Source organism: Lemur catta, chromosome 11 (assembly GCF_020740605.2).
Source record: "Lemur catta isolate mLemCat1 chromosome 11, mLemCat1.pri, whole genome shotgun sequence".
Lineage (NCBI taxonomy): Eukaryota > Metazoa > Chordata > Mammalia > Primates > Lemuridae > Lemur > Lemur catta.
Window position 1 is genome coordinate 7,817,737 of NC_059138.1, and position 18,246 is coordinate 7,835,982.

Here is an 18,246-nt window from a genome sequence, read left to right on the forward strand (position 1 = left end):
CCTTTGGAGGAAGTTTAATCGCCTGCCTCTGGGCACCCTATATGACCCCATGGGAACGCCTGGCCTTATCAAAGTGCAAAAAGAGTCTGGCAACCACTTACGACTCTAACACCACAGAAATACGTAAACCACAGAAGCATGTGGTTTCCACATCCACTCTCTAAGAACTCTCAGGGAGGAAGAGCAGAGGAATCAGAAATACTTTTCATCACCCTAACAGTAGATCCTATAAGGATCATCTCGTGGTCTAAGCAAAGGATTGGAAACACAAAACTAACAAAATAAACAAATGAAACTCAAACATCCATTCAAATACATATGTGCCAGACACTGACTAGGGAAAATCACAAAACATGCTTAATTAGGCATTGTTCATGCCTACGCTCAGGCACCAACCTTCTACAGAATAATTCCCCAGGAGCCAGAATAGCTTTCCTGGTTTCAGATACCTGGTGATACGGAGGTAACAGACATAATTCAGACAAGCAACCTCCTACTCATAGCATTGCCTACCAATTTTAAAGCAGAAAACAGACACAAAAGAAGTAAATTCCAGAAGCTTCTGAGAATAAAAACAAAGCAAAATAAAAATGTGAATTCCTTACACTGCTAAGAAAATAAAAATAGCTAAGAAAAAGTAAAATAGAAGTGATCTTTAGGTGGGAACCTGGAGAATAAAGCTTTCTACACTTTGTGTTTACATTTTAATGTTAAAGAGGCAAGAACAATAAAAATAGACTATCTTAAATGTCATGGTTTATCGTCAGCAATATTCATGTCAAACATATATCTTAGTTTTAAAGCAAAGGGATGAGTAAACAATGTTGACTGCTCATTTTCAGAGTACAGAAAAGGCATCTAACAAAGGCTAGACTGCTTTGAATTGTTATTAGTGACAATATTTTTAGAATTAGTTTTGGAAGGCATGAGTATAAAAGAGAGAGCAATTCTATTTTTCTTAATTCTTTCCAAAGGAAAACGTGTGGAAAAAACGTCATTAATTTGCTAAGAGTATTAAGACAAGGGTCTATTCATTCTAATAAGTATGACCTAACCAGGCTGCTAATAGAGCTATTATCAGATTAAATCCTTCCAATTGCTTTTTGGAAATAATTTGGCATGTTTTTCTTTTGATAAATAAAGAAAAGCAGCAAAGAGTTACAAAAAGCATGGAACTTCCTCTAATCATAGGAGAGTAAATATTGAAGAATAGAGAGTCACTTATTTGGTATAGAGGAATTGTAATTTTAAGGTTCGAAGTACATTTCTGACACGTGCAGTTGTTTGTGCCCTAACCTTGTCTAATGAATAAACCCTGTTCAGTGCCACTCACTGACCAGCTGATGTGAGCTTCCCAGACAGCCACTTGTGGACCTGCCCTCCTTGTTCCTGGCCTTTTTTCTCAAAGGCCATACTACTGCAACTAGGACACAATGTATTTCTTGAAGGCCAGACACAGTGGTAAGTACTAGTAGCAGATGTTCTGGTACCTAACAGCATTCACAAGTTTAAGGCCTCATATATGAAAAAAAATATCCTGAGATGAGAGGGGCATGTTTTATCAAGTCAACATCATTATCCAGATGGTCCCTTTTCTATGATATTGGAAGCATTAGAAGAACATTGGTACCAGGACACTTTTTGTAATTATTTTGAATGTTTGTTTTAAAAAATGAGGTTTAATGTTTAAATTTATAAATGATAGTAACTGTGTTGGTTATTGTTACTCATCCTTCAATACAGTCAGACTCCTATTGGCTACAACAGTATCTACACAACTTGTGAGATAAATTTTTGGAACAAGAAAAATATTAGTGAATGCTTATTCGTGATTTAACAAATCTTTTCTACATAGAAGAAATGAGTATTTTAAGTTTAAAACTGGTAGGATAATATATGCAATAAATAATATTCAATGTATTTATGCATTCAGAAAAGATTCTTGGAGAGCTGAACATGTGTATGACACTTCACTAAAGTGTATTGAGGTTGTGTAAAGACTTCTATTTTAAAATGAGTATTTCTGATAAGGTACAAATCATTCACATAAATTCTCCACCTTCTTGTTTGAGATGTAAAAAATACTAAAGCCTCTCTATAAAGAAAATTAGCAAATAGCAAAGGGATACTAAAAGTTTATTCTCTAAAACATACCTTTGGTATATATTCTGGAATGGTTTAGAAAGAAAAATTCAGTGTGTAAAAACTTTATTTGATAAAGATTTTTCCCTGGTTATCCAGGCTATTTTCCAAGTTATTTAACAGAAAAGATCTCTATGCATAGAGGGAGACGTGGTCCAGACCACTAAGACTCCGTAATGCCCATCAGGTTAAGGCCAGGAAATTGTGATCCATGTTGGCTCTGAGGCACAAGTGTTCAGAGATGACAGGGTCCCAGAGGTCACCTACTCAAAGTTTCTCATTACAGAAATGAAGTAATTTGGCAAATGAACAAAGGTAGGAAAGGACCCAAGGTACCTCCTATTGTAAAAGGAAAATCTAGATCCATATCAACAAACCTGCAAAGATATATTTATTCTTCACTCTTCTCAAAATAAATTTTTATTTAAATATATATATATGCATATTTTATTTAAATATATTTCTTTGCTAAAGGTACAACTCCATATGTCCTAAACATTATTAGGGCAAGTGCCAAAATAGAATGGATTTCAGTAATATGCTTAAAGTAAAATTACAAAACATATTATCATAATTGATTGTTCACAGATGTCCCCCTCTTTTAGATAATCAGCTATTAATTACATGATATAAGGAGAGTGTTTGATAATTAATATCCCAGAGCCATTTCAAAGATGGTAGCAGTGATCAGTGTCACAGCACTGGTCCTAAGCCAGCTCATGATTCTCTCAGTGGCAAATATTAAGGTAATTATAGAATTTAGTACACAAATAGGAAATTAGCAACTTCCTAAAAATAATTAACTAAAATTTTCTTCAAATGTCCAAAATCTAAAAACTGTTTTTCTCCAATGAAACCTAGTTCACTCCACTAAACCAAAAATCATCATGTTATTAGCAAAGAGCCTTTACAATTAGTACTTTGAAAACCACAGTAGTGAACCCAGGGGACACAACCGTATTTCTAAGCATGTTAAACAAACCTCATTTAAAGCACCTCCTCAAGTACGAGTATATTCTGCTGGCCGTAAAGTTACTCCATGATAAAGAGGGTCTGTGATTCTCCAATGGAAGACCACAGAACACAGTGTTTGCCAAGGCTGGAATGATTGTAGAAATGTGTGTATATGTGTGTGTTCACAGCACACGTTAACATCAGGCAGTTTGGGAGACACTGCTATATGGAAAATGCTACAAAAACTTAGCACAGCTTCCATGGGGAAAACAAAAACAAGGTGCTGAAACTCCAACATTACAAAATTTGATGCAATGGCAGAAAGATAGTCATATTATTTGTAAATTAAAAAGGCATGCCCAAACAAAATATGAGTCATTGCCTGGTGAATATGTTTCCAACATTCTGTCATTGTCAATATGTATCAATAATAAAAATATTCTATGTATTTCACAGTCAATTTTATAAAGCTCCCAGTAAAGACAAACTTTTCATTTATATTTGAGAATTAAAGTAATAAGAATGAATTAAAATTTACAGTATCAGTTAGATGGCAACTCTCATTCAATTGGGAAGGTGCATACAGATTGTGAGGCTTTTACAAGAAATCATTTAAAAGTTGTTTTTTAAAGATACAGCCAGAATTTATAGGGCTGAGAAGGAAAAAGGTGATGCTTTTATTTTCCTTAATACCCAGAACAAATTGTTGTCTTATAAGAGGATCAAAAAATTAGTAAGTATTAGTTTTCATGAGATCTATAGATTCTAAAAGATCTAATTCAAATGACATTAATATAAGAACAAAACAACACCTAAAAATCACTGGCATAATCTCTTTCATTTGAATTGAAAGGGGTTTAAGGTGAAAATACCTAGGGAACATTTAAGTTAATGTAAGTCATAGTCCAAGGGTGCAAAAATAATTAAAATTATTTAAAATGTTATTTTTTAAATTCTTTAATTATTATGATAATATTTTGTCTCAGAGGATGGTGGGGGAAACACACACACATTGGCAAATACACAAATTCTAGCATTAACTATTTAGGGAGGCATTGCTTTTGTAATGAGGAGGGTATCTCATTCAATCTTTGCTTTAAAATGTTCGTATCTATAGTGTTGTTTTTAGGAGTTGGAAGTAATTGATGGGAAAGATACTAGTATTTAAGTGCAATATAGTTTGTGTAAATTATTTAATTTTCACAAGTCTGCTAAATTGCATAATTGATTCCGTTTTAAAATTTAAAGGGACAATACTTCCAGGATTACCCTGGTGTAATTAATTAATTGTACTCTCTTTCCCTGTCAAAAATTCCTGATCTAGATAATAAATTATACAGTAACCATAAGAATCAGGAAACCGAGATGCAGACAGTTTAAAAAATTGACTAATACCATACTCATTCTTGGTCAACTCAGTACTAAACCCAGTTATGCATGAATAGGAGCCATTCTCTTTCCACTGTTCAGCATTGCCCTAGAGCAGACAAAATCAGCAGATGTTTTCAGGAGAATAATTCAAATGTGAAGAAGTATAGCCAGCCAAAATAGGAATGTCAAATATTCCGAAATGGTACATTAGAAATTCAGTCCTTTGAATTTTTCTGCTCTTAAAAGGCAAATGCTCCTAAGAGAGGTAGCACTGCACCAACTAATTCACACTTAAGTAATAAAGAATTATTAGCGAGTAGGAAAAGGAAAAGATGAAGAAAATACAAAATGGGAAGGGCTAGAGAAGGGAAAGAGGAAAAATAGTGGAATGGAAGCTATAAAAACAGGACAGAAACTCACCAATTGGGGACTTTAGTATATATCATAATTTAAGCCTTGATATCATATTGTAAGGGAAGAGCTTCCTAATGAAGGTTAAGAATACGGCCCCAACCTGCTGATTCTGGCTGCCATGAATGGCTCATGTGTAACAGAGGAATACTGCAGGGACTAGAGACAGCAGAAGAGCCCCAGGAGGAGGTGCTATTGCCACAAAGAGGGACAATGCCCTCATGGAAGCGTTGTGGTTGCTTTTCTAATCCTTACTATATCAGCTACAGTTCTGGGTTTAATTAGTCATGATAGATCCCTTTAATCTTTAAAGCTAAAAAGGGCAGAAAGAATAGAAAGCAGAGGAAAAGAAGGTGTTAAACGTAACTAAGGGACAAGATAATTGACAATGGAATAAAGGGAGAGGAATTTACTTTCCAGGAGTAGCAGGAACAGACCTCTCTGAGCAGAGTCAATAATATGACTATTTGCTGAGTCACCCAGGAGCCTGCCAGAGGCAGTCCAACATCCAACACGGGCATGGAATTGCACATGTGCATGAAGTGTGAACTAGAGAAGAGGTTGGTGTTATGCTAATTACTAAAGATCCCTCTTGGCCAATAGGAAGCAGAAAATGATGCCAGCTTAAAGCAATGATTTGAGAAGACTGCTGCATCAAGGCATGGGAACAATTATGAACTTCACTGCTGTATTTTAAGGAAAGGTGAAGACTATAGTTCTCTTTAAGATACAAATGTGGACATCAAGACATCTATTCCAGTAGTCTTTCTCATATCTGTTCTGCACCTATTCCTCCCAGAAGTGATCACTAATTCTGTGGCCTAGAGATGCAATCTGTTTTTGTTGCTGAAAGAAATAAAGGATATATAACATGAAAACACCACCACCCCACAACATTCTGCCCTTTGGTTTAATAGAAAAGATGGCATGTTCTTAAAATGGGAGAAACTGTTCAAGAAGCAAATCTAAAAGAAAATGTCTCTGAGAGTGCAGCAAACATTGAAGGAGATACTAAGTAAATGTGGGTGGCAGGAAGGTAAAAAGAAAGAAAATTATTCAAGCTCTACATTTATTAAGAAACTCTGAGATTTCACAATTGGGTTTTTCTAGCTGTATGAGCATAAATCAAACTTGACTAAAACCTTCAACCTTATTCATCCTCAATTCTATCTTTGAGCTAATTCAAAAAGTCAGTACTGATATTGCTTCATCAGGTATAATCTAATACGAAGAGTGTTGGGTTTGAGTACAAGACATGGATTTGTGTCCCTGTCCCTGCCCATTGCTCCCTAGCTATGCCATTTTAGAATCGAAAGTGCAGACACTCAGTTAATGTATTCTTTGGTTTATTTATTTATTTTAACCTGTAAAATGGAGGTGATAATAACTTTTTTTTTTAATCAGGAGGTTTTTTAAGTAACTAGGAAGAAAAAACGTACTCAAATGAACTCAGCCAAGAGAAGGTGATTATTAGAAATAGAAAGGGATGTCTCAGAGAGTCAAGTGGAAGTGCATGAAGAGATCATGGCGCACTGGAAGGAGAGACCTGAAGGAGACCAAGAATGAAGCCAGTGACTCTATCCTTCCCACTCCATTTAGGTCCCCGTGGTCTGTGCCTTCACTTCTTCTACTGCACCTGCTTCACTTTTCTCTCATTGTCCTCTTTACACGTGGCCTGTTGTAGTTTTCCCAATAGTCCTCTCCAATCCCAAATCTATGTCACCTAGCCAACAAGCCAGAGAGATTCTAACAGCATCACTTTAGATCAGGTGTTTTCTCTAATTATCTGTGTCTAGTGGAGGGAAAAAAGGACCATGGGGTAGAATGGCTGTCCTTCTGGCAGTAGAAAAAGGATGATTTCTAGGAAAGGCATTTGAAATAAAAGGTCAAAAGTTTGGCAGAAGAATTGACTGGCATCTCTCGTTTGTCATTCTTTCTAACAAGGTTGTTATGAAGATTAAGGGTTTAGTTATGAAAGCATTTTATAATTTGTATCATGCTATATAAATGTAAGGTAGTGGATACTTTGTACAAAACTCTCAAAGGTTTAATATTTGTGCTAACCTCGGAAAGAGTAATACAGCTAATTGCCACTGACTCAGAATGACACAATACTAGAAATACTTCAAGGTGTTAGGAATGTGGAGATGAACCAGAATAGAGATCACAGGAATAAAGCGTTGTTACAAAATAACAACAAAAAATTGGGCTCCAAAAGACATGATGTTAATGGACTTACACATGGATTTTTCATTTAAATGTCACATTTCCCCCCAGGTTTGTCATGTACTGGTCCCTGACATCAAGGTTGTAGCAGACGGATTTGGTTTGCAGGGACCCAACTCAATTTTATAAATGCCTGACAATCTGTCATCTGAATGTGTATTTGCATTTATAACTCTGCTTCTCTATGTATTTATATACTCTCTTTCCAAAATGCATTTGAGGAATACCATTTAAGTAAATAACAAAACTTGAAGCCAATGGTTATCAACATAATGCTTAACTGAATGGTTCTTTCTGCATTCGCATAATTATTATACAATGTTACTTTCTTATACTTTTCTGTATTCCTATATGATCTTCTCACTTTCAGATGCTTATGTAATCCATGTATCAGATAACTCAGGCAATTTGTGAATTAAGAAAATATATCTCCAGGATTCTCCGCTTCCCTTGCATGTCCCCCCACCCCCGTTTGGAACTAATTTCTACTGCCTTTATCTGTCTTTTGAATATATAATGTCATTCCATACTAAAAAAATCTATTTTTTTGTCAATTCAGATTATTAGCCACATATATCTTAGCATGCATTTCACCCTTGGTGGCTCCTCTCCCACAGACATTTGCATATGAACTTTCTGGTGAAATGTTTTGTTTGTGAAGATGACTATATGTGACTCTCTTTTTAATTTTTCTTCCAGAGAATATAACCCTTTTGTCTGAGGCTAGCTCCCTTAACTCACACTGATGAGGCTGAATAGGGTTAGGGCTGGCCCCAGGTGTGTCTGGTCTGTACAAGCAAAGCCAGAAAAGCACGAGGGTGGAGATAGAGCTAGTTAGCTTACAGTTCAAAACAATTAGGGAAACGGTATGGGAGGGGTGGGGAGAACGAGTTATATGCCCTTATGCCCATCATACCACCAGCAAGCAAAGTGGTCTTTGGGAGCAAAAAAGTAAATAACTGAAGCTCCCTGCATAACAAATGTTGACAAAATGGACCTCAGTGAAGTCAAAACCTGTATTACAGGATACACAGCACCTTCTCCCCCCCAATATGATCATTTCATCCAAATGCATGACAATGCGTTATATCAATAGTCAAAGAGAGAGAAACTGCAGGTCAAACAGATAAGAAACCATGACTTTTGCTTCATAGGTTTTTGCCTTTGAAATATGTTTTTAGGAAATATATTCTATCTATCATCTATGTAAAGATATATATTCTATAAACTACAGATAAAATTACTATAAAGACATGATATTCCTCAATTCCCACCACCCAGGTTTGAAAAAAATGTTAATATTTTAGAAGTCTAATTTCAGATATCTCACTCTACATATATGAATAGATAAGTAGCTCTAAATGATAAGTGGCCTCTTGTATACTTTGTATAAGACATAAAAAATAACTTTACTAGAATTAAATGAGAACAAAAATCTATTGTTTCCTCATAAGAGGTATTCATTCCAAGAAAATCAAAGACAAAATAAACTTGCATCTCAAGTTTCAATATCTCGTGGCCTCCTGCTCTGAAAGGTTAGAAACAAAAAAACCTAATTCCCAAAATTTGATATTTTCACATTTTTGCACCTGTAACATTTACATTCTGTCCTGCAACTACAGCTCCTAAATCGTTTAGTCGTGGTGTTACATAGAAAAGGGTTCCTCGCTGAGCACCATTCATTTGGCTGTGGTTTCTTCATAGTTAACTTTCAATGATCTAATTGCTGGCTACATTGTGTCATTTGCATGCCTAAAGTGCTGTACACTTAACATAACCTGATTTGCCCAAATTCACTAGGCAAGTCATATTCTTGTTATATTTTCTCTCAAAACTTTCTAAAGTAACATTTTCCGACCCCTGTTCTCTTCCAGTCCTCACAGTGGCTGTAGCTCTCAGTATCACGGCACTTCTTTTAGGGAACATTACATCTTCTTGCCATCTAGGAATATGTGGTATCTCTTTTCTCTTTTATAGTTTGTTCCAGATCCCCTGGTACTGGGCAAGTCTGTATCATAATTATTATTTGGGTATGGCCAGTTCTTCATCTCCTGTTTTTCTACCTATATTCATTTTGTTGTTGTTTCCAATGACTTTTATGGAAGAGGAATAAATTAAAAATTTCATTACTTTCACATCTTTAAGTAGAATTTTTGATAATTATAGTAACTCAGCAACTCTTTCATGCCCATAGCCTGATGAATATCAAGCTATAAAAAGATGAACTAATTAATACTATCTTAAATCAAACTATATTTTGTTAGTTATGTCCCTTTCCTGTGTGTCTGTGTCTTCCACTACGTCTTTTTACTGACTGAGACCTCTTCACACTTCTGTGAGTTTCTTGGATTATTCTGCGTACATTATTCCAGCTTTTTCTTATCTATTTTCTTCTCCATTTTAGTTTTTCTAAATCTCTCTGACACTTCTTTCTTTTCTGATGCGATATTTTCTTTCTTCTCCTCTTCCTTTTTTATTTTTCTTCCTCTTGGGTTTCCTCCTGCTCTATCTTTTCACCTTTTCTTGTTTTTGGTCCTTTCTTCTTCCTTCCTCCCTTCCTTCAGTCATTCCCTTTTATTTGTTATTTCTTGAATTGGCTGTCATTTGAGATTATTTTAAGATTTAGTATTCCCTGTTTTTCCCCAACTTTACTAAGTATAACTGACAAGTAAAAAATCTGGACATTTACAGTGTGCAACATGATGTTTTGGTGTATGTATACAGTGTGAAATAATTAACTCCAGATAATTAACATATCTATCACCTTACATAGCTATTTTTTTGTTGTAACAATATTTAAGATCTGCTCTTTTAGCAATTTTCAGGTATACATTATTATTAACTATAGTGACCATGCTATACGATAAATCTCCAGAACTTATTTATCCTAACTGAGGAATTTTAACTTTTGACCAACATCTCCCCATTTCTTCTCCCTCCCTATCCCAGCCCCTGGCAACCATCATTTCTGTTTTACTGGATAAAAATCATGGGCTTTGTTGGTAGATTCATACTTATCTAAGAAAATATTGTCTCTCCCCCTTTTAAGTTGCCATTCATTGATATTTATATCAATGTTCCTTTGAAGCAGAAGAGTTTTATGTTTCTGTCCTGAATTATGTTCTTTTACTCTCAGTGAATTGCTGTCAACTTTGAAATTTCCATTTACTGATGAATATAATGACTTCAAAATTTCAAACTCAGGTTGTAGCTGCACATGTTTAATATTTGTACAGTTTTTATAACAAAGCTAAATTCTAAGCACTGGAGGAAAACTTGCAAAGGGTCATATTTTTTCATTTTTCATTTTCAATAGGAACTAAGCTCATGATAAAAAGAAAAAACGCAATAAATACAAAATGCTCTGCTTCATACATTGTATACATGTTGAGTCAATTTTTTTTTTTACTTCTTTCTAAATGATTTTCTAAGTAACTAGAATTCTCTTAAACTCAGAACATTTGTGCCATTTGAAATTTATCACCACAGACAACTCCAAAATTTCTTCCACTGTGACTTACCATCTCTCACTTCCAGCCTAAATTTTCCTATATTATTCTCCAACAGAAACTACACGAGAGGTTTATAGTATCTAGGGATCTTTCAACAGAAGTGGCAAAAATAATTTTGGGTGCCTGTTAGCATCTGTTCTGTGATAATATGTACTTTTAAAATGTAGTCATAAATATAATACATTCTTACCTAACACACATATTGACAAAGAAATCACAATTTTCCTTACCTCCTCGCTTGTTTATCTTGGCGTAGCCAGGAGAATAGCTGCCCGACATGGAGGAAGAGCTGCTGAAAGCCACGTGGGACAGTCCAGAGACCAGAGGTTCATCACATTTTTCTGAAAAGAGATTAGATAAATATCTTTAATATTGATTGGTGTTGATTAAAATAATTATTGAACATAGTACAAACTTTAAAACTCTTAAAACATTTACTAAATGATCTGAATTTAGGCAACTCTATTACGCTAATTATAGTAAATCATGGAAGCAGTTTAAACAACCTTTTGATTTTCTTGAGTATAACTATAGCTAAGTGCATTATTCCAAAGGACCCCAACTCAGACCTGTTATCTAAGAATCACGATTAAAACTCAACTTGTTTTCATAGCAAGCTTTGGTATCTGGCATCTGGAAATGTTCCGTATTTATACATTATAGGGATAGAGGATTAGAAACATTGAGATTGGAGGAGGCAAGACAAGAAGGAATCTTACCAAAGTTTAAACATAAAAAATGGGGAGTTGCTAACCAACATGTATAAAATTTCAGTTATCTGGAGATCTGATATCCAATATTGTATCTGTTGTACACCTAATGTGTACAACACATTTTAATGTGTACACTTTTAATATATTGTACACTTAAAAATCAGTTAAGAGGGTAAATCTCATACTAAGAGTCCTTACTACAATTGAAAAAAAAAAAAAAAAGAAACAGGTGTCAGTAAGGGAGAACACAGAATACATGCCAGCTTGCAAAGTATTTAATATCACCATCTGAAAAATTAATCAGTTCCCATTATACTCAACCAATCAACTGCATTGGAACCAGGCAATACCTCAATTCTATTTGTAACACCTTCTGCACTTGGCTTTTATAATGTCATTAACATTTTTTTCTCTCTTTCCTCACTAGCTGCTTGTTCTCTGATTCCTTTGATGGATCTTTCTCATTTTCCTAATGTCCAAATGTCCCTAATGTTAAAGTGACTGGGACTCAACTTTTGGATCTCTTCTCATCCTCCCCACCCTCTCTGGGAGATGGCGTTGAGGGATTTGTCTTCTCAAACTGGAACTTTCCAAATCCTACCACCCTTCTCACCTCAACAGCTACAGACTTGGCCCATGCAGCTTCCAGTGATGACTGTTGTAAAAGACTGAGTAGTCGTGCTGGGTCTTCCCTGGTTCCTCCATGGTCCTACTACACATAGTAGCCAAGGAGACACTTTTTAAAATGAAAACAGAAATGTGGCTGCCGTACTCAAAATATCTCCTGACTTCTGATCTCAACTTGGAATACTGTTCAAAGCCTACAGCGGCTACCACGCTGTTCCCATCTCTTTCCCGTGTCCTGTCCATTTCTGTCCATCCACCATGGCCTCCTCCTCCTTCCTTCAAGGGCAAGCCTGCTCCTGCTGCTGCCTTGGCATTTTCTTTCCCAAGTACTACAAGGCTCTTTCCTCTCTACTCCCAGGTCTCTGCTCAACATCATCATCACCACTGCAGACGGGCTCTGCTAGTCCACCCGGCTGAAAGCGCATTCCGCTGCTGTGAGTCTCTGTACCCACAGCTGCCTTATTCTCCTTCATAGCACTTAGCACCCCCGGACATGCTATGTTTTCACTTATTTAATTGTTTGGCTGCCTCTCTCTCCCACTAGACTGTAAGCTTCATGGGAATACAGTTTATTGACAGTTTGCTTAATGCTTACTCTGCAGTGATTTGAACAATACCTGGCACTTGGCACAAGCTCTAAAAACATTTGTAGAATGAATGAATAAAAAACATAACCAACCAAGCTCAACAAATCTCAAAGAGTATAGAAGCATGGTACACCAAAGTACAACATGGTACAACCTTAATTTTTAGAGAGGTGGTCTTAAATTCCCCCAAAATGTTTACATATTCTCAGAACTTTAATAAAACAAAAAAAAATGTTGCTGTACATATTCTAGATTATTTCTCTCTCAGAAATTTATAAAAAGAAAACAACTTTAATAGAAATAATAAACTTATTTTCTTGAAAATTCACCTAAGTGGAGCTAAGTCCCCCATGATATTGGAACAATGAATTATTATTTATTATCTTACAACTCAAGTAAGTACAAATTGGAAGTTATATGAACAAATTCATCTTCATATAATATTATTATATTTCTTATTTTTCTTAGTTATATTGCAAGTACCTCTGGGAAATATGGCATGTGTGTATGAATATATCCCCCAGAAAGTTAAATGTAAAAAGAACAAAAAGATAAACATAAAATATGTTTTAAAAGTACCAGTTCACAACACCATAGTCGAAAGTGAAGGATTTCACATTCATTTATAAAAGGCACTTTTCTGTTTAGCTGCAAATAAGCACAAATATACAACCTTGATTTTCCTATGTTATTCTTTTGAGTACAATTTTTGACATAAATTCTGCATTTAACTGGTCTTATTTCTAACGCTCTCATTCTATTAAGAATGTGCTAATATCCATTCATTTTCCTTCCATTCTTTCAAATGTGCATTGCATGCCTGCGCTGTGCCCAGCACTGAAGTGCAGCAGATGAAATGGATCATGTCCTGCCCTTGTGGAGCTTACGTTTGAGTGAGGAGAAACATACTAAGAATAACCATGTAAATTTACAGTATGGTGTGGTGAGGAATACTACAGAGGCACCTTAACTATGAGACAAGGGACAGGGAGTTTGGGAGTGGGTGGAGGTGGAGAGTGTTGTGGTTTGGCGCTGCCCTGTCAAGGAAAACCTCCTGGACCAGCTACCACCTGAGTAGTGAGAAAATGAGGGGAGCCATGTTAGAAATCAGCAGGATCATGCTGGGAGAAACTTTCTAGTCTAAACCTACTCAACTGGAATGGTTTAAAATAATAAATGTCACATTTCCTAAAAGTATATATTCAATGCACATATATTGTTGCAGTGGAAGTAATTAAAATGAAGTTGGAAATGATTAATCAAACGATCCATTAGCTAATTTAGAATTTAAATATAGTGTTTATAAAACCTTAAGATAGTTTACCCTATTACATTTAAAAATGATTGATTTCTGTAACAAATTGATTATCTTAATACCAGATTTCAATTTTTTTGCCAATTTTAAAAATCAATTGAAAATAAATTTTCAAATTTGAAAAATTAAAATAAGTTTTGAAAATTATATAATTATTAGAATAACAATAATGACAATAAAATTGGGATCAACAGAGAAGAGAAAATGAGATATTATTTATTTTTTTAAAAGGTGACTATAAATTATCAGAATTTAAGCTTTGGCAACCTCATATTCTTCTAAATTGAAATATAATCTATAATCATAAAATTAAATATGAAAAAGGCTACAAATACTGTATTTTATTTTGGAGGACATTAATCACAAATATTTATTGATATCTTACTCTATGCATTATACTGCTCTAACCTCTTTGGACAATGAAAACAAAACATATGTGAACCATTTCTCCACGAATAGCAATAACAGATGAATTTACAAAAATTAAACATGAAACAAGAAAATAGTAAAAAAGTTCATAATTCAATGCCAAATAGAACATAATCAAATACTTCAAGTAAAAACTTTAAAATGCAGGGCTGTTGTTCAGGTGAGTTGCTTGTTAGACCTGGTCCATTATAAATATGTGCCCTTGAACATGTCAATTAACCCTTTCCTACAGATGACACACGTAATATGAAGAAATTTAGCTAAGTTTCTCTCAAGCTCTGAACACTTTAAGAAACATCAAGCACAAAAGTCAGCCAGCTATGATCTGCAGGCCAAACCCAGCTCGCAGTTGCTTTTATAAGTGAAGTTTTATTGGAGCTCAGTTACACTCACACTCATTCATTAGTGTATCACCCATGGCTGCTTCCACTCAACAGCAGAATGTTGCAATAGACACCATATGGCCGTCAAAACTAAAATATTTACTATCTGACCTTTTACAGAAAAAGTTTCCAACCCCAAGTCATCGCTTATGGTGTCAGCTATATGTAATGTAAATAATGTAAATGTGTAAATAATGAATGGAACCTGAAGAAATGAGAGGCTACAGATAGGTAGAGAAAGAGGGTTAAAAACATTCTAGAAAGAGGGAACAGCTTAATCAACATGACAGAGGCCGCGATGGGTATGAAATTTCCCAGAGATGGCTGTAGCAGCACTCTATGCCTGCACATATTGCCATACTGACTATAATGATGGACTATCCATTTTTATTTCCAACTGTAATAATGGTTATTACACATTACACGTTCTAAAGAGTCAGCGTGCTGGTTGCGCTTGACCATGTATCTCACTCAATATTCTGCAGACATTAAATAGTAGGGCATCAGGAAAATCCCTAGAGAAAGTTCGAATTTTTATAGAGTGGTAAAGGAAAGAGGTATGGGGAGACAGAGAAAGAGGAGAAAGGAAGAGAGGGGAAGAGAAAGAGAGAGAGAGACAGAGAAAGTGGAGAGAGAGAGAGAGAGAGAGACTAACATTGAAAAAATTTAGTATTATTTAGCATTGTATTTTTCCATACTGGGATGTCTTCCAAATCTACAGCCACACACAGCTATGGCAAATATTTGGTCTCCAATGTACTTCCCTTCCAGGGAATCTTGGATGAAAACTAGAGGAGCAGATGGGCCTTGAGTTTTATTTTCACATAATTTCAGTCAATCAGGAAGGCAGACTAGCTATAAGGAGTCTGCACTAACTGAAGCTGGAACAGAGGAAATTATTGGCAAATAGAGATGAAATGGCTGTTGCCCTTTACCTAAAAGAGCATGGCTGAGAGGCTGGGCTACTGGCAATGGTTATGGGCAGGAATTTGCAAGGTCAAAGGACTTCAGAACACATGAAACTGAAATCAAAGTACAGCATTTGAATGTATCTCTGATTAAAAATAATGGAACTTTTTCACGAAACTGTATTTTTTGAAGCTATAACACTTAAAATATTTGTTTTATGTCACCCATTTGGTAACATAAGCCTAATACAGAAAAACAATTAAAAACCACAGAGGACTCCAGAATAAAACAGGGCTATCTGGACAGAAATTCTAACAATAACATCCTCGTTTGTATATTAGCAAAAAAGCCACTGTGAAAGATACATTCTCAACTGAATGCATCACTCAGTGGTCTCCTTATGTCCTATGTACATATTCAAGTCCTACCTTCTGAAGCTAGAGCTACTTTACCTATACTTGTGTGCTCACCTGCCTCAGGTTTTATGACTGTTCCTCTCCATAGTCAGGAGAAACTTGAGAGGCCTCTGCCAGACCTCCCCATAAACTCACATTCTGCTTGCAATCAATATGCTCTTACCTTGCTCCTTATGACCAAAACTACCTTGAATTACCAGGTGAACAGTTGTGCTAATTCTCTTCTCTGCCTCCCTGGGTATTATGCCAGCTCCTCCAAGAGGTCTCTTGTTTCCCCAGATGTCTGGTATCCAATCTCAGTGCTCCAGGACTTCATCTTACCTTCTGCTCCTGAACTTCCCTATGCTATCTGCTCACCCGTGTTCCTCACTGTTGCTAATTATTTTATTCACTGACCTGCCTATGCACCTGCCTGTACATTTACCTGACATTTACTGTGTCCAGACTACTGCTTGTTATCATATTCCCCTGGGACCCTTTGCCTGATTGCCTAGACAGACCATGCTTGTGGTTACACTGCTTCTAAGGCAGTGGGAAACCCCTTGGGCAAATAAAGTGGTATTTCTTATCTAGCCTAATGGATAATTTCAGGATTTGAATGAAAAGGTAACTGAGGTCATGACCCAGGTATTTCCTGAGTAATTACTGAGATTAATGTACCCCCTTCAAGGTCTTTAAATTATTAGCAGCATCCCCTTGGCCAAGAGAAGACTTTTATAGGATCTAGCACATATATATGACAAAGACTTTTTTCTCAAGATTATGATTTCCTGTTTTTCTCAGTTCTTTTTCAGAGAGAAAGAGAGAGAGAGAGAGAGAGAGAGAGAGAGAAAGGGAGAGAGGGAGGGAAGAAAAGAAAAGAAAGGAGTTCACAATCTGTTTCTTCATAGCTGTAGCACACCCACTATTTTTACTCCCGTAAACTCTGGCAGCTGGTTGTGGTAGTATTTTGTTGTGATACATTTAGAAGCTTGGTGCTTTGTCTCTCTTTCTCGAGGAACATTACTAAAATAGGCACCGTATTTTTTCACTTCAGAACTTTAGCAGTCTATTAAAACACAAGAACAAATTTTGATCATTTCATTATGTCATGTGTAGAACTCCCATACCCAAATCCCTTCTCTTTGTGCAAAGAGTATAATCATGTCTGGAACACAAATTTTGTTTAAATTTAATTTATATCACCTGATTTTCAAGTATTGTATTCTTCTTTAATAACATATGGAAAGTACGGGAAATAGAATATGACATTCTCTTCCAATATTTCTTTTAATTTTTTAACATAGCTGAAGCCCAATTTTTTTAACTCAACATTGTCTAATAAATATTTCTGGGAGGATAGTCATGACTTTGAGGCAACATCTGGTCCTTAGAATCAAAAGATCTACTATCTTTTGTAACAACCTGGATGGAACTGGAGACCATTCTTCCAAGTGAAGTATAGCAAGAGCGGAAAAACCCCACATGTACTCAGTAGGAAATTGGAACTAACTGATCAACACTCGTGCACATATGGAAATAAAACTCAACGGAAATCAAGTAGGTGGGAGAGGGGAAGGGGGGAAGTGGAGAAGGGTAAATTCACACCTAACGGGTACAAAGTACACTAACTGGGTGAAGGGCACACTTAAAACTTTGACTCAAATTGTACAAAAGCAAATTATGTAATCAAAACATGTGTACCCCTGTAATATTCTCAAACTTAAAAAAATATATAGATTGTATTCCTAGGAACATATAGTTGGGTAATTTATTTAATCCTATCTCACTCATAGTCTCTTTAGTTTTTCCATGATTTCAAAAGTTCTTTTGCAGTTTTGAATCGATCCTTCTAGATTTTTAAATCAAAATAGAAAATAAACGGTTAAAAAATAATCAGTGTTATATAATAGAAGTATACTATTAATATAAAAATGTTTGCTCCTTCTTGGGGCAAAGATGCCACTGACTCCTACTCAATTTCCTAGGTTATATATCTTCATTTACATCATATTCTCCTCCCATTTTTATGGTTCAGACATTGCTTTGTGTATCTCTTGCTCCAACTTCCCTGGCCTATTATTTGTCATTGGTAACAAGATCCGTTTTACTCCTGATCCTTTAAAATCTTATACACAGAAAGAAAGAACCCTCATAATCAATAGAGGTAATCAATGTTACTGGTCTTCATAGATACATAAATACCCATGAAACATTTAACAGATATATATACACACAACTAAACAAACATGAGCATTCATAATGTGATCGT

At 35.6% G+C, this 18,246-nt stretch overlaps 1 protein-coding gene across 2 annotated transcripts in view; it reads right to left on the bottom strand.

Moving 5' to 3' along the window:
* Window positions 1-18,246, bottom strand: part of CNTNAP2 (contactin associated protein 2) — a 1,715,168-nt gene that overhangs the window by 1,180,454 nt on the left and 516,468 nt on the right. The window contains exon 2 of one of the 2 annotated variants that reach the window (XM_045565113.1): window positions 10,847-10,957. The exons of the other annotated variant lie outside the window; for it this stretch is intronic. Within the exon in view, the coding sequence (XP_045421069.1) occupies window positions 10,847-10,957 (111 nt within the window). The remainder of the gene's footprint in view (window positions 1-10,846; window positions 10,958-18,246) is intronic. 2 annotated transcript variants of the gene reach the window in all.